At 46.2% G+C, this 15886-nt stretch overlaps 1 protein-coding gene across 1 annotated transcript in view; it reads left to right on the top strand.

Moving 5' to 3' along the window:
- Positions 1-1405: 1405 nt before the first annotated feature.
- The window catches only part of SLC30A2 (solute carrier family 30 member 2), a gene marked incomplete at its 3' end in the record, with an annotated part of 100344 nt that continues 85863 nt past the window's right edge, over positions 1406-15886 (top strand). The window contains exon 1 of the mRNA XM_082248052.1: positions 1406-1611. Coding sequence (XP_082104178.1) covers positions 1568-1611 — 44 coding nt within the window. The 5' untranslated portion in view covers positions 1406-1567. The remainder of the gene's footprint in view (positions 1612-15886) is intronic.

Here is a 15886-nt window from a genome sequence, read left to right as displayed (position 1 = left end):
GACATCACTTCCGGGTACTCGGCGGCGCCAAATTCAAAGAAATAGAGACTCAGTCAGACGGCAGCGGTGCGGCGGTGAAGGTAGGATGCCCGGGTCTCCCGGTGGAACAGGAGGCCCGGGCGAGCCGCGGAAGGGACCTCCTCTCCCACTCCTTGGAATGACAGCCGAGTGGCTTCTCAGCCACATCGGTTGTCATTACAAGACAGTCGACCGTCGGCTATGGACACCGGTACCGGAGTGATGCCTCTAGCTGCAGGCATCACCCCGGTACATGCACTTTCCCGAAATATCGGCAATATTGGTAAATCAAAAGGCAGATCGGCCCTCGATATATCGGCTTTGCCAATAATCGGTTCATCCCTAGTTATAACCCTCCGTTGCTCTATTTAAAATGGAAAGACAAAAAAAAAAAAGTTTTGCCTGTAGTTCTACTTTAGGCCGCTTTCACACTTGTGCGAACTAAGGCTACGTTCGCGTTAGCGTAGCGGACCGTGGCAGAATCACTGCGATTCTGCCCGCGATCCGAATATCATTGCAAATCGCGGGATGCCTGTGTGTTGCCTTTAATTTGCAATGGCACCCCAAACGCTGTGCGATGTTGCCGCGATTTCCGCCTGCCGAATCGCGGTAACATCGCGCAAACAAAATTGTGGGTCGCATGACGCCCGAAAGAAGCTCTTGTACCTTTTTTGGGCATCATGCGACCCGCGATTTTGTTTGTGTGATGTTACCGCGATTCGGCAGGCGGAAATCGCGGCAACATCGCACAGCGTTTGGGGTGCCATTGCAAATCAACGGCAACGCACAGGCGTCCCGCGATTTGCAATGATTTCCGGATCGCGGGCAGAATCGCGGTGATTCTGCCGCGGTCCGCTACGCTAACATGTGAACGTAGCCTTAGAGTTGCACAATTTTGACTGGACTTGAAGCGATGCCTGTGTAACCCTGAGGTCTATGGACCTCCAAAACGCATCAACGTCAGACTACTTTGAAGTCGCACAGACATAAACAGCACTCCTTGGAAATTTTGGAGTACGACTTAGTGCCACTTTGCAGTCCCAAGTCGCATAAGTGTGAGAACTTACATGTGGCGGGCAAAAATGATACCCTGTGTCACGCTCCCAACTGGTGGGCGCTCCCGCTGCCAAACACAACCCATTTAGGTAAATGGGGGGGCCACAAAGCGTGCTGGTACGGGCTTTATAGGGTTAAAAAAAAAAGCAGTGAGGAGGTCACCTATCATATAGTAAATGGCTATTTTGAGGGGCTGCCAGAGTTGTGAGGGAAGGGGCTGGTATAGAGAGTTGTGAGGGCCATGCTCAGGTACAGGCATGGAGGGCTCCGTGTGCAGCGCTAATTGGTGGGAGGGTGAGCCGCACACACAGGGGGGTCTCCGGCTTCTACACGGGAGGCGCTGTTCGGGAATTCCGAGGCTTTTGCAGCCGGCTCTTTGCACCCGGCGCTCCATTCACACGAACTCGTAGGAGATAAAGAGAGGGGGAGAGACACAGGGCTGTGTATACCCTCCGCGAGACAGGCTGGGAGCAGGACACACTTCCATCTACACATGGACGGAGAGGAGACGCTGCGTCTCCTCCATGGAGACCCACGGTGAGAACTTCCTATAGTCCTATCCATCTCCCTCACACCTGTGTACACTCCTTCACCATGTGTGGGCCGCTCAACCCAACTTTATATAGAAGAACTGCAACAGCAGTGCTTTCCCATAGCAACATAGATTCCTAACAACTGAAACTTGGTTGCTATGGGCAACTAGTCTTCTCCAGTCTAGTCCTCTATATCATCCTAATATTTTTATTTAAGGTGAATTCGCCCACAACCAAGAGCTGCTGCAGGGCTTTAGTCTCTATTTTTGTTTTTCTGTACAAACTTTATTGGAGATTTACAAAGCGTAAACTTCAGTGACGAACAGCAGTGCAATGCAATACTTTTCCGTACGTTGCTACTAGGGTTGCCACTTCATCCCTTTAAACCAGGACACACACGCATTTAGGCCTCTTTCACACGGAGGAGCGGACCGTATTGCGATCCGCTCCAGCGCTTTTTTTTTTTATGGACACGGATGGTCATCCGCTCCGTATGTCCGCATATCACCCCATCCGTTTGCGGATGATATACGGACATAATGTATGTCTAAGGGATTGTGGATGACACCGCTGACATCCGATTTTGCGTTTTTTAAATGGAAGAAAAATAGGGTTCTGTTCCGTTCCAAAAAACGGAACTGAACGGAAAGGACGCAAATCAGATGTCAGCGGATGGTCATTCACTGACATCCACAATCCAATTGACATGCATTATGTCCGTATATCATCCGCAAACAGATGGGGTGATATGCGGACATACGGAACGCCCGTGTGAAAGAGGCCTAAGGCTACGTTCACATCTTGGTGTTGCTATTTACAGGTGTTTTTATGTACTTTTTTGAGCGTTGGGCGTTTTGCTTAAGGCTAAGTTCACATGTAGGTGTTTTTCTGCTCTAGGATCAGCTCAAAAAACACCCAACAAGACAAATCCTATTCATTTCAATGGCCTCTGTTCACATCTGAGCGTTTTGACGTTTTAAGCAAATCGCCCAACGCTCAAAAAAGTACATGAGCTTCTTTTTGGGCAGGCGTTTTTATTTTTTTCCATTTGTGACTTGTTAACCTAAAAAAGCCAATAAATAGCAACGCCAAGATGTGAACGTAGCCTAAAACATCAAAACGCTCCGATGTGAACAGGGGCCATTGAAATGAATAGGATTTGTCTTGTTGGACATTATTTGAGCTGATCCTAGAGCAGAAAAACGCCTACATGTGAACTTAGCCTAATTACACAGGTTCTGGGATGATTAAGGTGGTAATTTAAACTCACTTAGTTCCTTGTGTGCATTATATAAGCCTTAGAACCTGGAGTTCCACCCTAAAAAAACTGCAGCATGAGGTAGAGTAAAAAAAAATCTGAAAAAGAATTGGATAATTAATATATATTTTTTTTTTTTTCACTTACCTTGTTTTTAATGAAAATTAATTAACCTTCCTCCTTATGCGGCCGTGGCCCCCGACGTCACTTCCTCCTTTGCATTGTGTCCTGGGAGATGAACGTAATCAATCCCAGGATGCAATGGGAATGGCCGGCCGCTACTCTTGATTGCCGATTGCAATCTACAGCGCATGCGCGACATTGCGATCGGCATTCTGGGTAGCTGAAACCAGGAAGGAGGACACAGCGGGGGACACAGAAAGCACAGAACTGCTGGCCTTTAACCAATTCTGGACCGGAAGGTTTTCCCCCTAATGACCAGGCCATTTCTTGTGATACGGCACTGCATTACTTTAACTGACAATTGGGTGGTCATGTGACACTGTACCCCCAAAAAAAATTGATGTCCTTTTTTTTTCCCCCATTAGAGCTTTCTTTTGGTGGTATTTGATCACCTGTTTGGTTTTTTTTTTTTTTTTCTTTTTAGCAGAAAGTGAACAAATAAATTGTGTATGTATGTATGTAGGTATGTATATATATATATATATATATATATATATATATATATATATTATATCATTTTTTTTCACTTTCTGCTATATAACATTCCCAATAAGAAAAAAAATGTACAAATCTATTTTTTACATCATTTTAGGCCAATTTGTATTCTGCTACATATTTTTGGTAAAAAAAATCCCAATAAATGTATATTGATTGGTTTGCGCAAAAGTTATCGCATCTACAAACTAGGGGAAAGATTTGTCATTTTTTACTAGTTATGGTGGCAATCAGTGATTTTAAGCGGGACGGCGACATTGCGGTGGACATATCGGACCCCTAACTGACATTTTTGACACTTTTGGGGGGACCAGTGACATTACTACAGTAATCAGTGCTAAAAATATGCACTGTTACTGTACTAATGACACTGGCAGGGAAGGGGTGAACACCGGGGGCGATCAAAGGGTTAAATGTGTCCCTAGGGGGTGCTTTCTAACTGTGTGGGGGATGGGCTTGCTGAATGAACAGAGACCGTTGTTCCTTAAAAGATCCCTGTGTTCATCACTGACAGAACAGGGGTCTGCTGTGTTTACAACGGCAGACCCCTGTTCTGTCTCCATGGGGCGCGATCGCCGGTGCCCGGCAATCACGGCCTCTGGACCCGCTGATTGGCTCCCTCTGCAGCCAATCTGCGTGTGCGCCCCCGCTAGCAGTCCTGCGAAACGCCTTAGGGCTCTTTCACATGATCCACCTCCGTAGACGGATCCGTGTTGCTCAGCAGGGATCGATCCGCAATCCCCGCTGAGCCGGCGAAAGACAGCTCCGTCTTCGCTTGCAGAGCGGAGAGGGAGGTGTCTCAGCCCCCGCTGCCCTCTATGGGGAATCGGATGAGAGCGGACCGCCTGTCCGCTCTCATCAGATCCGATCCGATTACTGAACGGATGGAAAAATAGGGTTTCCATCCGTCCAGATTTCACGGACAGGATCGGATGCGGATGGCAGTGGGTGTCAGCGGAGGTGTCTCCGCTGACACCCGCTGCCCCATAGAGCTGCATGGAGGATCCGATCAGATCCGCCTAAAAAACTGACAGGCGGATCTGATCGGATCGCCCGTGTGAAAGAGCCCTTACAGTTACGTAGTTTCGCAGGACAGAGCCGGCTTGCTGCAGTATATGTACTGCTGGCGGTTGGTCAGCAAGTGGTTAATTTTATTTTTTTAGGGTCAATTCATGCACAACTGAGAGTGCTTCAGTCTCTGTTTTTTTTTTTTTTTTTTTCCTCCGGACAAACTTTATTTGAAATTTACAACATAGCGATAAACAGTAGTGCAATGCGCTACTTTTCTGTAGGTTGCCACGCGATTGGATAAAATTCAGCATGTCTGCATCTTGGAGCAGCAGTGTGAATGGGGCACATAGAAAACCATTGTTTACTGTGTTTTCCTGCAGTGACTAGACGTTTTACCATGCAGTAAAAATGTCTGTCACCGCATATAGTGTGATTTCACCCGCCCACCTGAGCGGAGCAATTTCACACGTGTATAAGAGTGTATTTCATGTGTTTTTTTTACAAGCTTCAGGCGCTTTTGTTTTAGACAATGGGTACTAATATTTTTGTAAGGAAGTGTTTTCTGTTATTTACTGGTTGAGCCGGATGGACGTGTCCTTTTTTTTTTTTTTTTTTTTTTTTTTTTTCCCAACCTCACTATGTAACTGGCTGAAAAAAAAAAAGTGTGTGAAAACCCTTAAATCCTCATTCACACTGTGGGCGGTTTGAAATCGTGCAAGTTCAGTTGAAGTTTTTCAAACCTGCATTTCAGTGCAAGTTCAGGGGAGGTGATTTGACTGACACCTGTGTGGGTTCCTGCACAGATGTCTGTTAAAGTCGCCAAAAGTAGTGCAGAAACTACCTTTCGGAATCGGTGCTGCATTGATTCGGACAGTGCCATTACCGTCAATAGGCTCTGATTTGGAATGCGATTTGATATGTCAGATCGGCCTGATGTGAACGGGGGCTGATTCGTTCAATTCTATGGTGCCAGAAACATCCAGTTTTGCCCCAAAAGCGGTTCAATAGCTTTGAGAGACAGGCTACTGGTGCCTAAGTCTTTGTTGGTGAAGAGCCTATGAGGAGTTTGAAAGCTGAGCGCTCTAGCGCTTCAGAAAGGCTCAGGTGTAAATGGGGCCTAAGGCTTACATCTTGTGTTTTGGGATCTCCTAATTTCAAAATGCACTACAATTGCAAAACGCAGGTTCAGGTGCCATTATTTTCAATGGCACCTAAAACGCGATGGGGTGTGGTCATGCGCTTTATTGTTGCAAAATTGCATTGCGTGAGGCTTGTCACCCAAAAAAGAGCAGGAGCTTCTTTTGGGCTACAAGCGTCACACGATAAGATTTGCCGCGTGGCAAAAGCGCACCCCATTTTAGGTGCCATTGAAAATAATGGTGCCGGAACCGTGTCTTGCGACTGTAGTGCGTTTTGAGAATGCAGGGAGAATCAAAGCGATACTCCCTGAGATCCCTAAACGCCAAGTGTGAATGAAGCCTAAGGCCCCATTCACACCTAAATTCACGCTCAGGGAGAAAAAAAAATTGAATTTCTCTATGGTGTTGGCTTCGTCTCCACTCCAAAACATCTGAAGCCCAAAAAAGTTTTGGAGCTTCTTTTGTAGATAGATTCTGGCCGGTATTTTTAGACCCGGTTCACACTACTGCGTGTGCGGGGTTCGCATGTCATGTCGGAGCGCACTGCTCCGACATGACATGCGATCAGCTGTGCGGTGCGAGTTTAGCCATACAGTTTGTATGGCTAAATTCGCATCGCACCCGCAGCAAACACGCACAGGAGGCATTTTTGCTGCCGCATCAGGATCGGATCGCACAGCGGTTCACACTTGTGCGATCCGATCCTGTGCGAACTGCACGATCGCACTGCGATATGCGATCAAACTGGGGGTGTCGTTAAGATTACATTGACACCCCCAGCGGATCGCATATGGCAGTGTGAACTGCCGGGGGTGCGTGTGCGATGTGGGAACAGGCTGCGAATTCGCAGCCTTCCCGCATCGCATCGGTGTGAACCGAGCCTTAAGCAACTTAAAGCAGAAACACACAGCACAGATGATAAGTTTTTTTTTTTTTTCCATTGGCTAATAATAATTCAAAAACACCGAAATGCTCAACTCCTATACAAACGTGCAATAAAACGCCCCAAAAAAGTGTGGCTGCAGCCTCAAGAAAATCTAGGCTGAGCAATTATGGGGGCTGCTATTTTCTGAGGAATCCTCCTTTCCTGGTGTCCATGCTTATCCCCCCCCCAGCACTTTCTGAGATTTTTTATCTCTGAACAAGTAAACAGATTTGACTTCTTTCCAACTTTCACAATCTGCATGTTTGTTATGGTCATCCAGGGACAGCATTTCTTTTGATCAGTTCAGCAGAAGCAGCCACTTTAACTTCGCCATACAGGTTTCCTTTAACTCTTAGGGCTTGTTCACATGTGTGGCCGGGGGCAGTAAAGCTAGACAGTTGAGCCATGATTTTGACTCGCCCACCTGAACACCAACATACAGCCGCTCGCCGCAGTACACATGCCACACCCGCAGCAGAACTTGACAGCATGTAGCCTTCGGCGACTAGTGTCGCGTTAAATGCAACTAATGCAGTTCTATAGGGCCACACTGCAATCAAATGCGTTGCACATGATTGTGGTGTGGTAGTTCAGCAATTGTAGCGTTAAGTCAGGAAGTGAGGAGACCACATATCCTCTCCGAACTGCCTGTGGAGCACCTCTGAAAAGCAACCCGAGCATGGATCATGTTTCAGAGGAGTGATAGTCCATGCCAAACTTGTGAACAAGTCATTAGGCTAGCCCAGTGACGGCGCACCTTGGCACCCCAGATGTTTTGGAACTATATTTCCCATGATCAACTACAGTGCAGAGTGCATGAACATCAAGGGAAATGTAGTTCCAAAACAGCTGGGGTGCCAAGGTTTTGCCATCACTGGGCTAGACCCACAGGAATCAGACATTCAGGAGGTGATCCTGCCACCTCCCTGAATAATTGATTCCCCCCCCCCCTCTGTTTTGAGGCCAGTTTCGTGAACTGCAGCGTGGTCCCATTGACTTGACATGTGGTGCCACCATTCAGCCATTCCAACACTCTGCATTCAATTTGCTGTGACACAAAGCATTGCAGCTGTTGTGTGTGGACAGACCCCTCCTGGTATATTTTAGACTTTAAGTGGGAAGTCGGGGGCAGGAAAAGCTGCAGCTCTGTTTGTACCGCCCCCCTGGCTACTCATGTGAATGAGGCCTTAGGCTGATGACACATGGGTCACTGACATCTGCTGCTAAAAGTTTGTCAAAACCAACAGCCACAGGATCACTAGGAGGCTACCTGTTTGTCTTTAGAGACTCCCTCTGTAGCTAGGCAACATGTTGCTCCCATCACTAGGGAGCATCATAGCGTTCGGGGCAATGTGACAGAGCAACCTCTCACTGAGTATGATTACAGGGGGAGCAATTCCAAAGAGACACACTGGTGGCAGCCTTTTTAGCAATACTACCACTTGTGACTTGTCAGTGTGCCCTTGTGTCCTCAGCCTTAAAGTGTTTGTTACCCCAATACTTCATATTCTTGATATGTGCCTGCTGTACTATGTACTTGTATGAAAAAAAGTATCCTTTTCTTTGTACTGCTTCCTTTATGTGAAGTCCCTGATGTTCCTGCTAGTCCCCTTGCCTTCCTGTTAAAAACTGATCCCACTAAGCAGGAGAGCAAACTATGGTCAGTTCTCTAGCTATGCACTCTCCTCCAATGATCACACTTGTCCTGACATGCCCTCACTGCACAACCATATCTTTTCTCAAAACCTGTTAAAGCAATTGATGGTCACCTTTAAAGTGATTGTAAAGTCTTGAGTGTTTTTTTTTTTTTTTTCAAATAAGAAACATGTTCTAATTACCTCCTCTGTGCGGTGCTTTTGCACAGGGCAGCAGTGTTAATTTTGGCAGCAAATTTCAATTTAGTTTTAGTCTTAGTCTTAGGACTAAAATGGCATTTTAGTTTTAGTCCCATTTTAGTCTTCTGCAAGTGTTTTTAGTTTTAGTCGTATTTAGTCGACTAAAACTCCAGTACATTTTAGTCGACTAAAACTAATTTTAGTCATGTAAATGGTCAGGTCAGAGAGGAGGCCTGTAATGCTGCTGCCTGCAGTCAGTGCAGTGAGTGCACACAGTGTTGCTCAGATTGCTGGATGGGGGTCTCCGGTTTAAGGGTGGTCTCTGGTCTGACTCTGAACTGAAGTTGTTGAACAGGATGGGCCGGGCGGGCCTCAGCGACCTATATGCACGCACACAGTCCTGGATGGATGGCGGAATCTGATGCCAGTGGTGACAGGTGAGTGGTCTGAGGGGACTCAGGGAGGCAGTAATAGCTGCCCTGGATGTTAACTCACAGTGGGTGCTCTGCTCTGGATGTGGTGGTGGCCGGGTGCCAGTTCCGTGTGATGAGTCGGGCCTGGCACGTCTGGCTGTTGTGCTGCAGTGCTCTGGTGAGGTCAGGTGACTGGTCTCAAGTCGACTCTCTTGTAGTAGTCCACTCCTCACGTCGGACGTCACGGGGCACGCCACGCCAGACACCACACAGGCGGAGCTCCGTGAAAACCGGAAGTTGGGTAAACGTCCCTGCCTCACATTCTCATTTAGTTTTCGTTCGTTAACGAAAACAGATTTGATTTTCGTCATAGTTGTCGTCATTTGACAAAAATGTGCTATACTTTGCGTCTCGTTTTTGTCAGTTGAAAAATGCCGGTGACGAAAACGTTTTCGTTGACGAAATTAACACTGCTGTAAACTCCATTGGCTGTAATGTCATTGCACATATTACCTGAATATATTACCAACATTAAATATTAGGGAAAAATATAAGAAAAGCCTTTTTCTTAATTGTTTAGTTTTCAGCAGCTTAGTAGATGCTCCTTACTTATGCGTATGCGGTGGTGCAATACATGTTTAAACCATAATGTGCTATTATTACATGTACTGGATGGAATTGTGTTGCCGATATAGAAATGGCCAGCAGAGGAGTGTTAATTTTGATGATGTCAATTTTTTATTTAGTTATAGTCTTATGACTAAAATGCCATTTTAGTCATCTGAATTGTTTTAGTCGTATTTTAGTCAACTAAAATTGTGTTAATTTAGTCGACGAAAACGTTTTAGTCGACTAAATTAACACTGCAGGGCAGCCCGGATCCTCCTCTTCTCGGGTCCTTTTTCACTTGCTATGGGGGCACCGAGTGTATCCATTTAGACACGGAGCTGCCGTTTGGCTCTGTCCCCTTCTGCTGATTGGCTGACTGACCTTATTTGACATCAGCGGGAGCCAATGGCACTGCTGCTGTGTCTCAGCCAATCAGGAGGGAGAGTCCCGAATGGCTGAGGGACTCGTGGACATCGATGGATAGAGATGGGGCTCAGGTAAGTATTAGGGGGTGCTGGGGCAGCTACTACACAGAAGGCTTAATGCATTGATATAAAAAAAAAACTTCTGATTTTGCGACTTCTTTAACTACCAAAATACTGGACACTTTTTTCAGCGCTGTCACACTTTGAATGACACATATATCTGGCCATGCAACATTGTACTCCGATGCAATTTGTATCATTTGTTTTGAGACTGATGGAGCTTTCTTTTCGTTGCATTTAATCCCCACTGGCTTTTTTTTTTTTTTTTAAACAAATAAAAAACGATCAAAAATAATGGAAAAAAAAACACATTTTGGTTTTTATTTTGAAAATAAATACCGTATATACTCGAGTATAAGCCGAGTTTTTCAGCATGTTTTTTCATGCTGAAAATGCACCCCTCGGCTTATACTCGAGTCACTGACTGGAGTGTCTTTTTAAAAATGGCGCCGCTCGGCGCCGACGTGTACTGCGCATGTGCCGCATGCCGGGAAATAACCGAACGTGTTCGGCTTTTTCCGAGCATCGGTGGCGCATTTGCGGTGACGTATGGCGGCGCCGGGTGGCGCGATTTTTAAATCGAAGACGGCGCCTCACCGACAGGTAAGTGAGATGCCTCCGCAGCCCCTGTATTTCCTCATGCAGTGCTGCGGGCATGGTACAGACATTCTCCTGTACCATGCCCACAGCACTGCATCTCCTGTGCCATGCCTGTAATTACTGTGCCATGCCTTTACCTACTGTGCCATGCCTATACATACTGTGCCATGCCTATACATACTGTGCCATGCCTCTAATTACTGTGCCATGCCTCTAATTACTGTGCCATGCCTGTACATACTGTGCCATGCCTCTACCTACTGTGCCATGCCTCTACCTACTGTGCCATGCCTCTACCTACTGTGCCATGCCTCTACCTACTGTGCCATGCCTCTACCTACTGTGCCATGCCTCTACCGTGACCTGTGCCATGCCTGTACCGTGACCTGTGCCATGCCTGTACCTTCACCTGTGCCATGCCTGTACCTTCACCTGTGCCATGCCTGTACCTTCACCTGTGCCATGCCTGTACCTTCACCTGTGCCATGCCTGTACCATGCCCTTACCATGACCTGTGCAATGCCTGTACTATGACCTGCGCTATCTCCTGTACCATGCACGCAGCCCCTGTTTTGTGTCTCGTGGTGGTCCAGTTGGGTCCAGTAGCTGCAGCATTTCCCACCCTAGGCTTATACTCGAGTCAATAAGTTTTCCCACTTTTTTGTGGCAAAAGTAGGGGTCTCGGCTTATATTCGGGTCGGCTTATACTCGAGTATATACGGTAACCCAAATCAGTGTATATTATTTAGAGCCGGTTCACACTGGGGCGACTTGTCAGGCGACCTTGTCGCCTGACAAGTCGCGGTGGGTCGCCTGCCATAGATTAGCACAGGACCTGTTCTAATAGGAGCGACACAAGTCGCTCCGACTTAGAAAAAGGGTCCTGTACTACTTTGGGGCGACCTGGAGCGACTTGCATTGACTTCAATGATATGAAGTCTGTGCATGCCGCTCCGAGGCACCCCATGTCACAGGTCGCCCCGGTAAGTCGGGGCGCGCCTATGTGAACCGGCTCTTAGTCTGTAGGAAAGTTTAGTTTACAAACTATAGTGTGTATATTACACACACACACCTCAAAACATTTAAAGGAACACTTTTTAATCAGAGTATAACATCAAGTGAAATTAAACTCCTGGGATATTGATCTGGTCAGTTAAGAAGTCGAGGGGGTTGTCAATCAGTTTCAGCTGCTTTGGTGTTAATGAAAATTAATAACTGGCACTAGATCGGCAACAATTGGATAACCCCCAAAACAGGAATGGTTTTACAGGATGAAGCCAATTACATTTTTTTCCCCTAATCATTTCTGACTGTTTTTTCACTAGTTTTGCATTTGGCTAGGGTCAGTGTCACTACTGGTAGATACCTGGACCCTATAGAGCAGGGATATGCAAACTGTGGCCCTCCAGCTGTTGCAAAACTACAAGTCCCATCATGCCTCAGGGTGTCATGCTTGTGGCTGTTAGTCTTGCTATGCATCATGGGACTTGTTCTGCAACAGCGTGAGGGCAACAGTTTACATATTCCTGCTATAGAGGTTGCACAGGCAGTCCAACTCCTCCAGAATGGCACATCAATACGGGCCTTTGCCAGAAGGTTTGCTGTGTCTCCCAGCACAGTCTCCAGAGCATAGAGGAGATTTCAGGAGACAAGCAGTTACTCTAGGAGAGCTGGACAGGGCCATAGAAGGTCTTTAACCACATCCCGCCCGCCCTATAGCAAATTGACCACGGGATTGTGGTTGCATTATCCTGACTGGACGTCATATGACGGCGCGCAGAGCGGCGATTGGTAATGCGAGGTGTCAGTCTGACTCCAATCACGGGTGGTCACATAGTAAACAGGAAGAGCCGTTGATCGGCTTTCCTTAGTTCGTGCCTGACAGGCACGAGTAAAGGAGCGCCGATCGGCGGCTCCCCTGACGGGGGGGGGGGGGGGTCGGCACCGGTAATCAGATCATTGATTACCAGTGCAGACCCTCGGGGGTGCCACTAGAACCACCAGGGATGCCCACCCGTGACCTCAGGGATGCCCGCCTATAACCCCAGGGATGCCCACTATGGCAATCAGGGTTCAGGGAGCCCCCCATTGCCCATCATTGCCATCTATCAGTGCCGCCTATCAGTGCCCAGCAGTGCCGCCTATCATTGCCCATCAGTGCCACCCCATCAGTGCCTCCTCATCAGTGCCTGTCAGTGCAGTCTCATCAGTGCAGGAAAAAACATATTTATTTACAAAATTGTATAACCTAAACAAAATAACTTTTTTTTTTTTTTTTCAAACTTTTTGGGTTTTTTTTTATTTGTTTAGCAAAAAGGAAAAAAACCTAAAACTACCAAAGCCCTACAAAATGACCTCCAGCAGGCCACTGGTGTGAATGTCTCTGACCAAACAATCAGCAACAGACTTCATGAGGATGGCCTGAGGGCCTGACATCCCCTAGTGGGCCCTGTGCTCACTGCCCGGCACCATGGAGCTCGATTGGCATTTGCCATTGAACACAAGAATTGTCAGGTCAGGCACCGGCACCCTGTGCTTTTCACAGATGACAGCAGGTTTACCCTGAGCTCATGTGACAAAGGTCAAAGGGTCTGGAGAAGCTGCGGAGAACATTATACTTCCTGTAACATTGTTTAACATGACTGGTTTGGTGGTAGGACAGTGATGGAGGGACTCGCAGACCTCTACAGGCTAGACAATGGTATCCTGACTGCCATTAGGTATCAGGATGAAATCCTTGGACCTTTTGTCAGACCCTACACTGGTGCAGTGGGTCCTGGGTTCATCCTGGTGCACAACAATGCCCAGTCTCATGTGGTGAGAGTTTGCAGCCAGTTCCTGGAGGATGAAGAAATTGATACCATTGGATAGAGCCCCCACGCTTGCCTGATCTAAATCCAATAGAACCTCTGGCACATTGTTTTGGTCCGTCCAACGCCATAAGGTTGTGCCTCAGTCGGCTCAGGAGCTTAGTGATGCCCTGGTTCAGATCTGGATGAATAAACCCCAGGACACCATCCATCGTCTCATTAGGCGCATGCCCCAACATTGTCAGGCATGCATACAAACACCTGGGGGCCATGCAATCTGAGTACCATTTTGAGTTGTTGCAATGAAATTTCAGTAAAATTGTCTAGCCTGCTGCATCATTTTTTCACTTTGCTTTTTGGGGGTGTCCTTGAATTCAGCCCTCCTGTAGGTTGATAATTTTCATTTCCATCAAACGATGTGGCATCCTTTCCTTCCTAACGCATTACCCAGTCCATATCCGTATATATATCCGGCATGAGATTTTTTTTCCCCATTGAGATCTGAAAGAAATTTAAAAATATTTTAGTGATTTTTTTTTTTTTTTTTGTTTTCAGTGACTGTTCTAGGGAAGTGATCAGGATTTTTTTTTTTGCTGATTGCTTATAACAATGATCACTGATCTAAGCATTCAATTTTATGAATGACCATTCATTGTGAAGCCACAGCTATCACAGATGAATGATTTGGGACCACCCAGTCCTTCAGTCTGACACCCATCCATTAAGGCATTTTTATATTTGTAAAACTCCTCACCAAGATCCAATCCGAGGGCACGTAAGAGAAGCACTGAGCCGGTGTTTTCAGAAGACTTAAGTACAGCACCCTGCTGGCCCCTGGTGCCAGCCATGATCTGCTTGCATTGTAAAAAGCAGCACAGTGACCTAATATTGCCATCACTGGGTCTAACAAGGTACGCAATGAAAATTGGACAAATTTGGATTATGTAGTAGGCAGATCTAGAGCTTGCTGCACATTGGTGCCTACTATTTTTTTTTTTTAGTGGTGTTTAGTTACAATGTACTCAAGCTGTAGTGCATTCTACTCCTTTGTGATCTGTTCTGTCCAAGGGTACTACTAAGTTCTAAATATCCCCATATTTAAGATGGCGCATGACACTTTTTTTGGTTTAAACTTCCATAGTATCTCAACCAATTCTACTCTAATTATTGCTATATAATTTTGCACTTCATTCCTGTAAGTCTGTGATTATTATTATTATACAGGATTTATATAGCGCCAACAGTTTGCGCAGCGCTTAACAAAATGAATAGGTCTCTCTTCAGCAATTGGATAACTTGCCAGTTGTCAAGTGTTTCTCAACCCTTTTTTTTTTTTTTTGTCAAGGCACCCTTTAAAAATGATGGGCAATCTTGAGGCACCCTTTGAAAATTAGTTTTATATAATGCAGCAAAACAACCACACAAGTAGGACATCCAACAGTAGAGGGGACTTATTCTTCCAAAGCGAATACACTTTTACAAACTGGTACTAGTTTGCTACTAGTATTCCAATGTTTCTCTTCTCCCTCAGATTTTCTCCATCACTTAGATACTGTGACCCCAACGCTGTTGGAGAGGGGGATACAAGGATGCTGTGCAGGTGACTGACCTCCTCCAAAGCAACTGATGATGCCATTGGTCGTTAGGGCGCCGGCAGCTAGAAGCTTGTAATGGTGCACAATGAAAACCTGTGGCTTTGTGTAACTAAAAGGCAGGCTTCATCCACACGCCAGCTTGCATACAATTTATGAGCAATTTTTAAGCATTTTGCAAAGGCACCCCTGCAGAAAACTCTAGGGACCCCAGGTTGCCTGGGTACCCAGGTTGAAAAAGCCTGGTCTATGATATACATTGTTTCTGTGATTGCTGTATTGCAGAAGCCTTATCTTGTCTATTCCTCTGAATATGTACAACATAAGTGTATGGTTTTTTCAGCTTTGGTGTTGGTACTTTATGCTAACAATTACAGTATCTCACAAAAGTGAGTACATCCCTCACATTTTTTTAATTTATTATATCTTTTCATGTGACAACACTGAAGAAATTACACTTTGCTACAATGTAAAGTAGTGAGTGTACAGCTTGCATAACAGTGTCAACTTGCTGTCTCCTCAAAATAACTCAACACACAGCCATTATTGTCTAAACTGCTGGCAACAAAAGTGAGAACACCCCTAAGTGAAAATGTCCAAATTGGGCCCAATTAGCCATTTTCCCTCCCTGTGTCATGTGACTCGTTAGTGTTACAAGGTCTCAGGTGTGTTAAATTCGGTGTTATCACTCTCACTCTCTCTCATACTGGTCACTGAAGTTCAACATGGCACCTCATGGCAAACAAAAAAGAATTGTTGCTCTACATAAAAATGGCCTAGGCTATAAGAAGATTGCCAAGACCCTCAAACTGAGCTGCAGCACGGTGGCCAAGACCATACAGCCATTCAACAGGACAGTTTCCACTTGGAACAGGCCTTACCATGGTCGACCAAAGAAGTTGAGGGCAAATGTTCAGCTTCCTA

Source organism: Pelophylax lessonae (assembly GCF_965119305.1).
Source record: "Pelophylax lessonae genome assembly, chromosome: 2".
NCBI lineage: Eukaryota > Metazoa > Chordata > Amphibia > Anura > Ranidae > Pelophylax > Pelophylax lessonae.
Note: the sequence above shows the minus strand (reverse complement) of the source record. Positions and strands in the feature narration are given on the sequence as shown.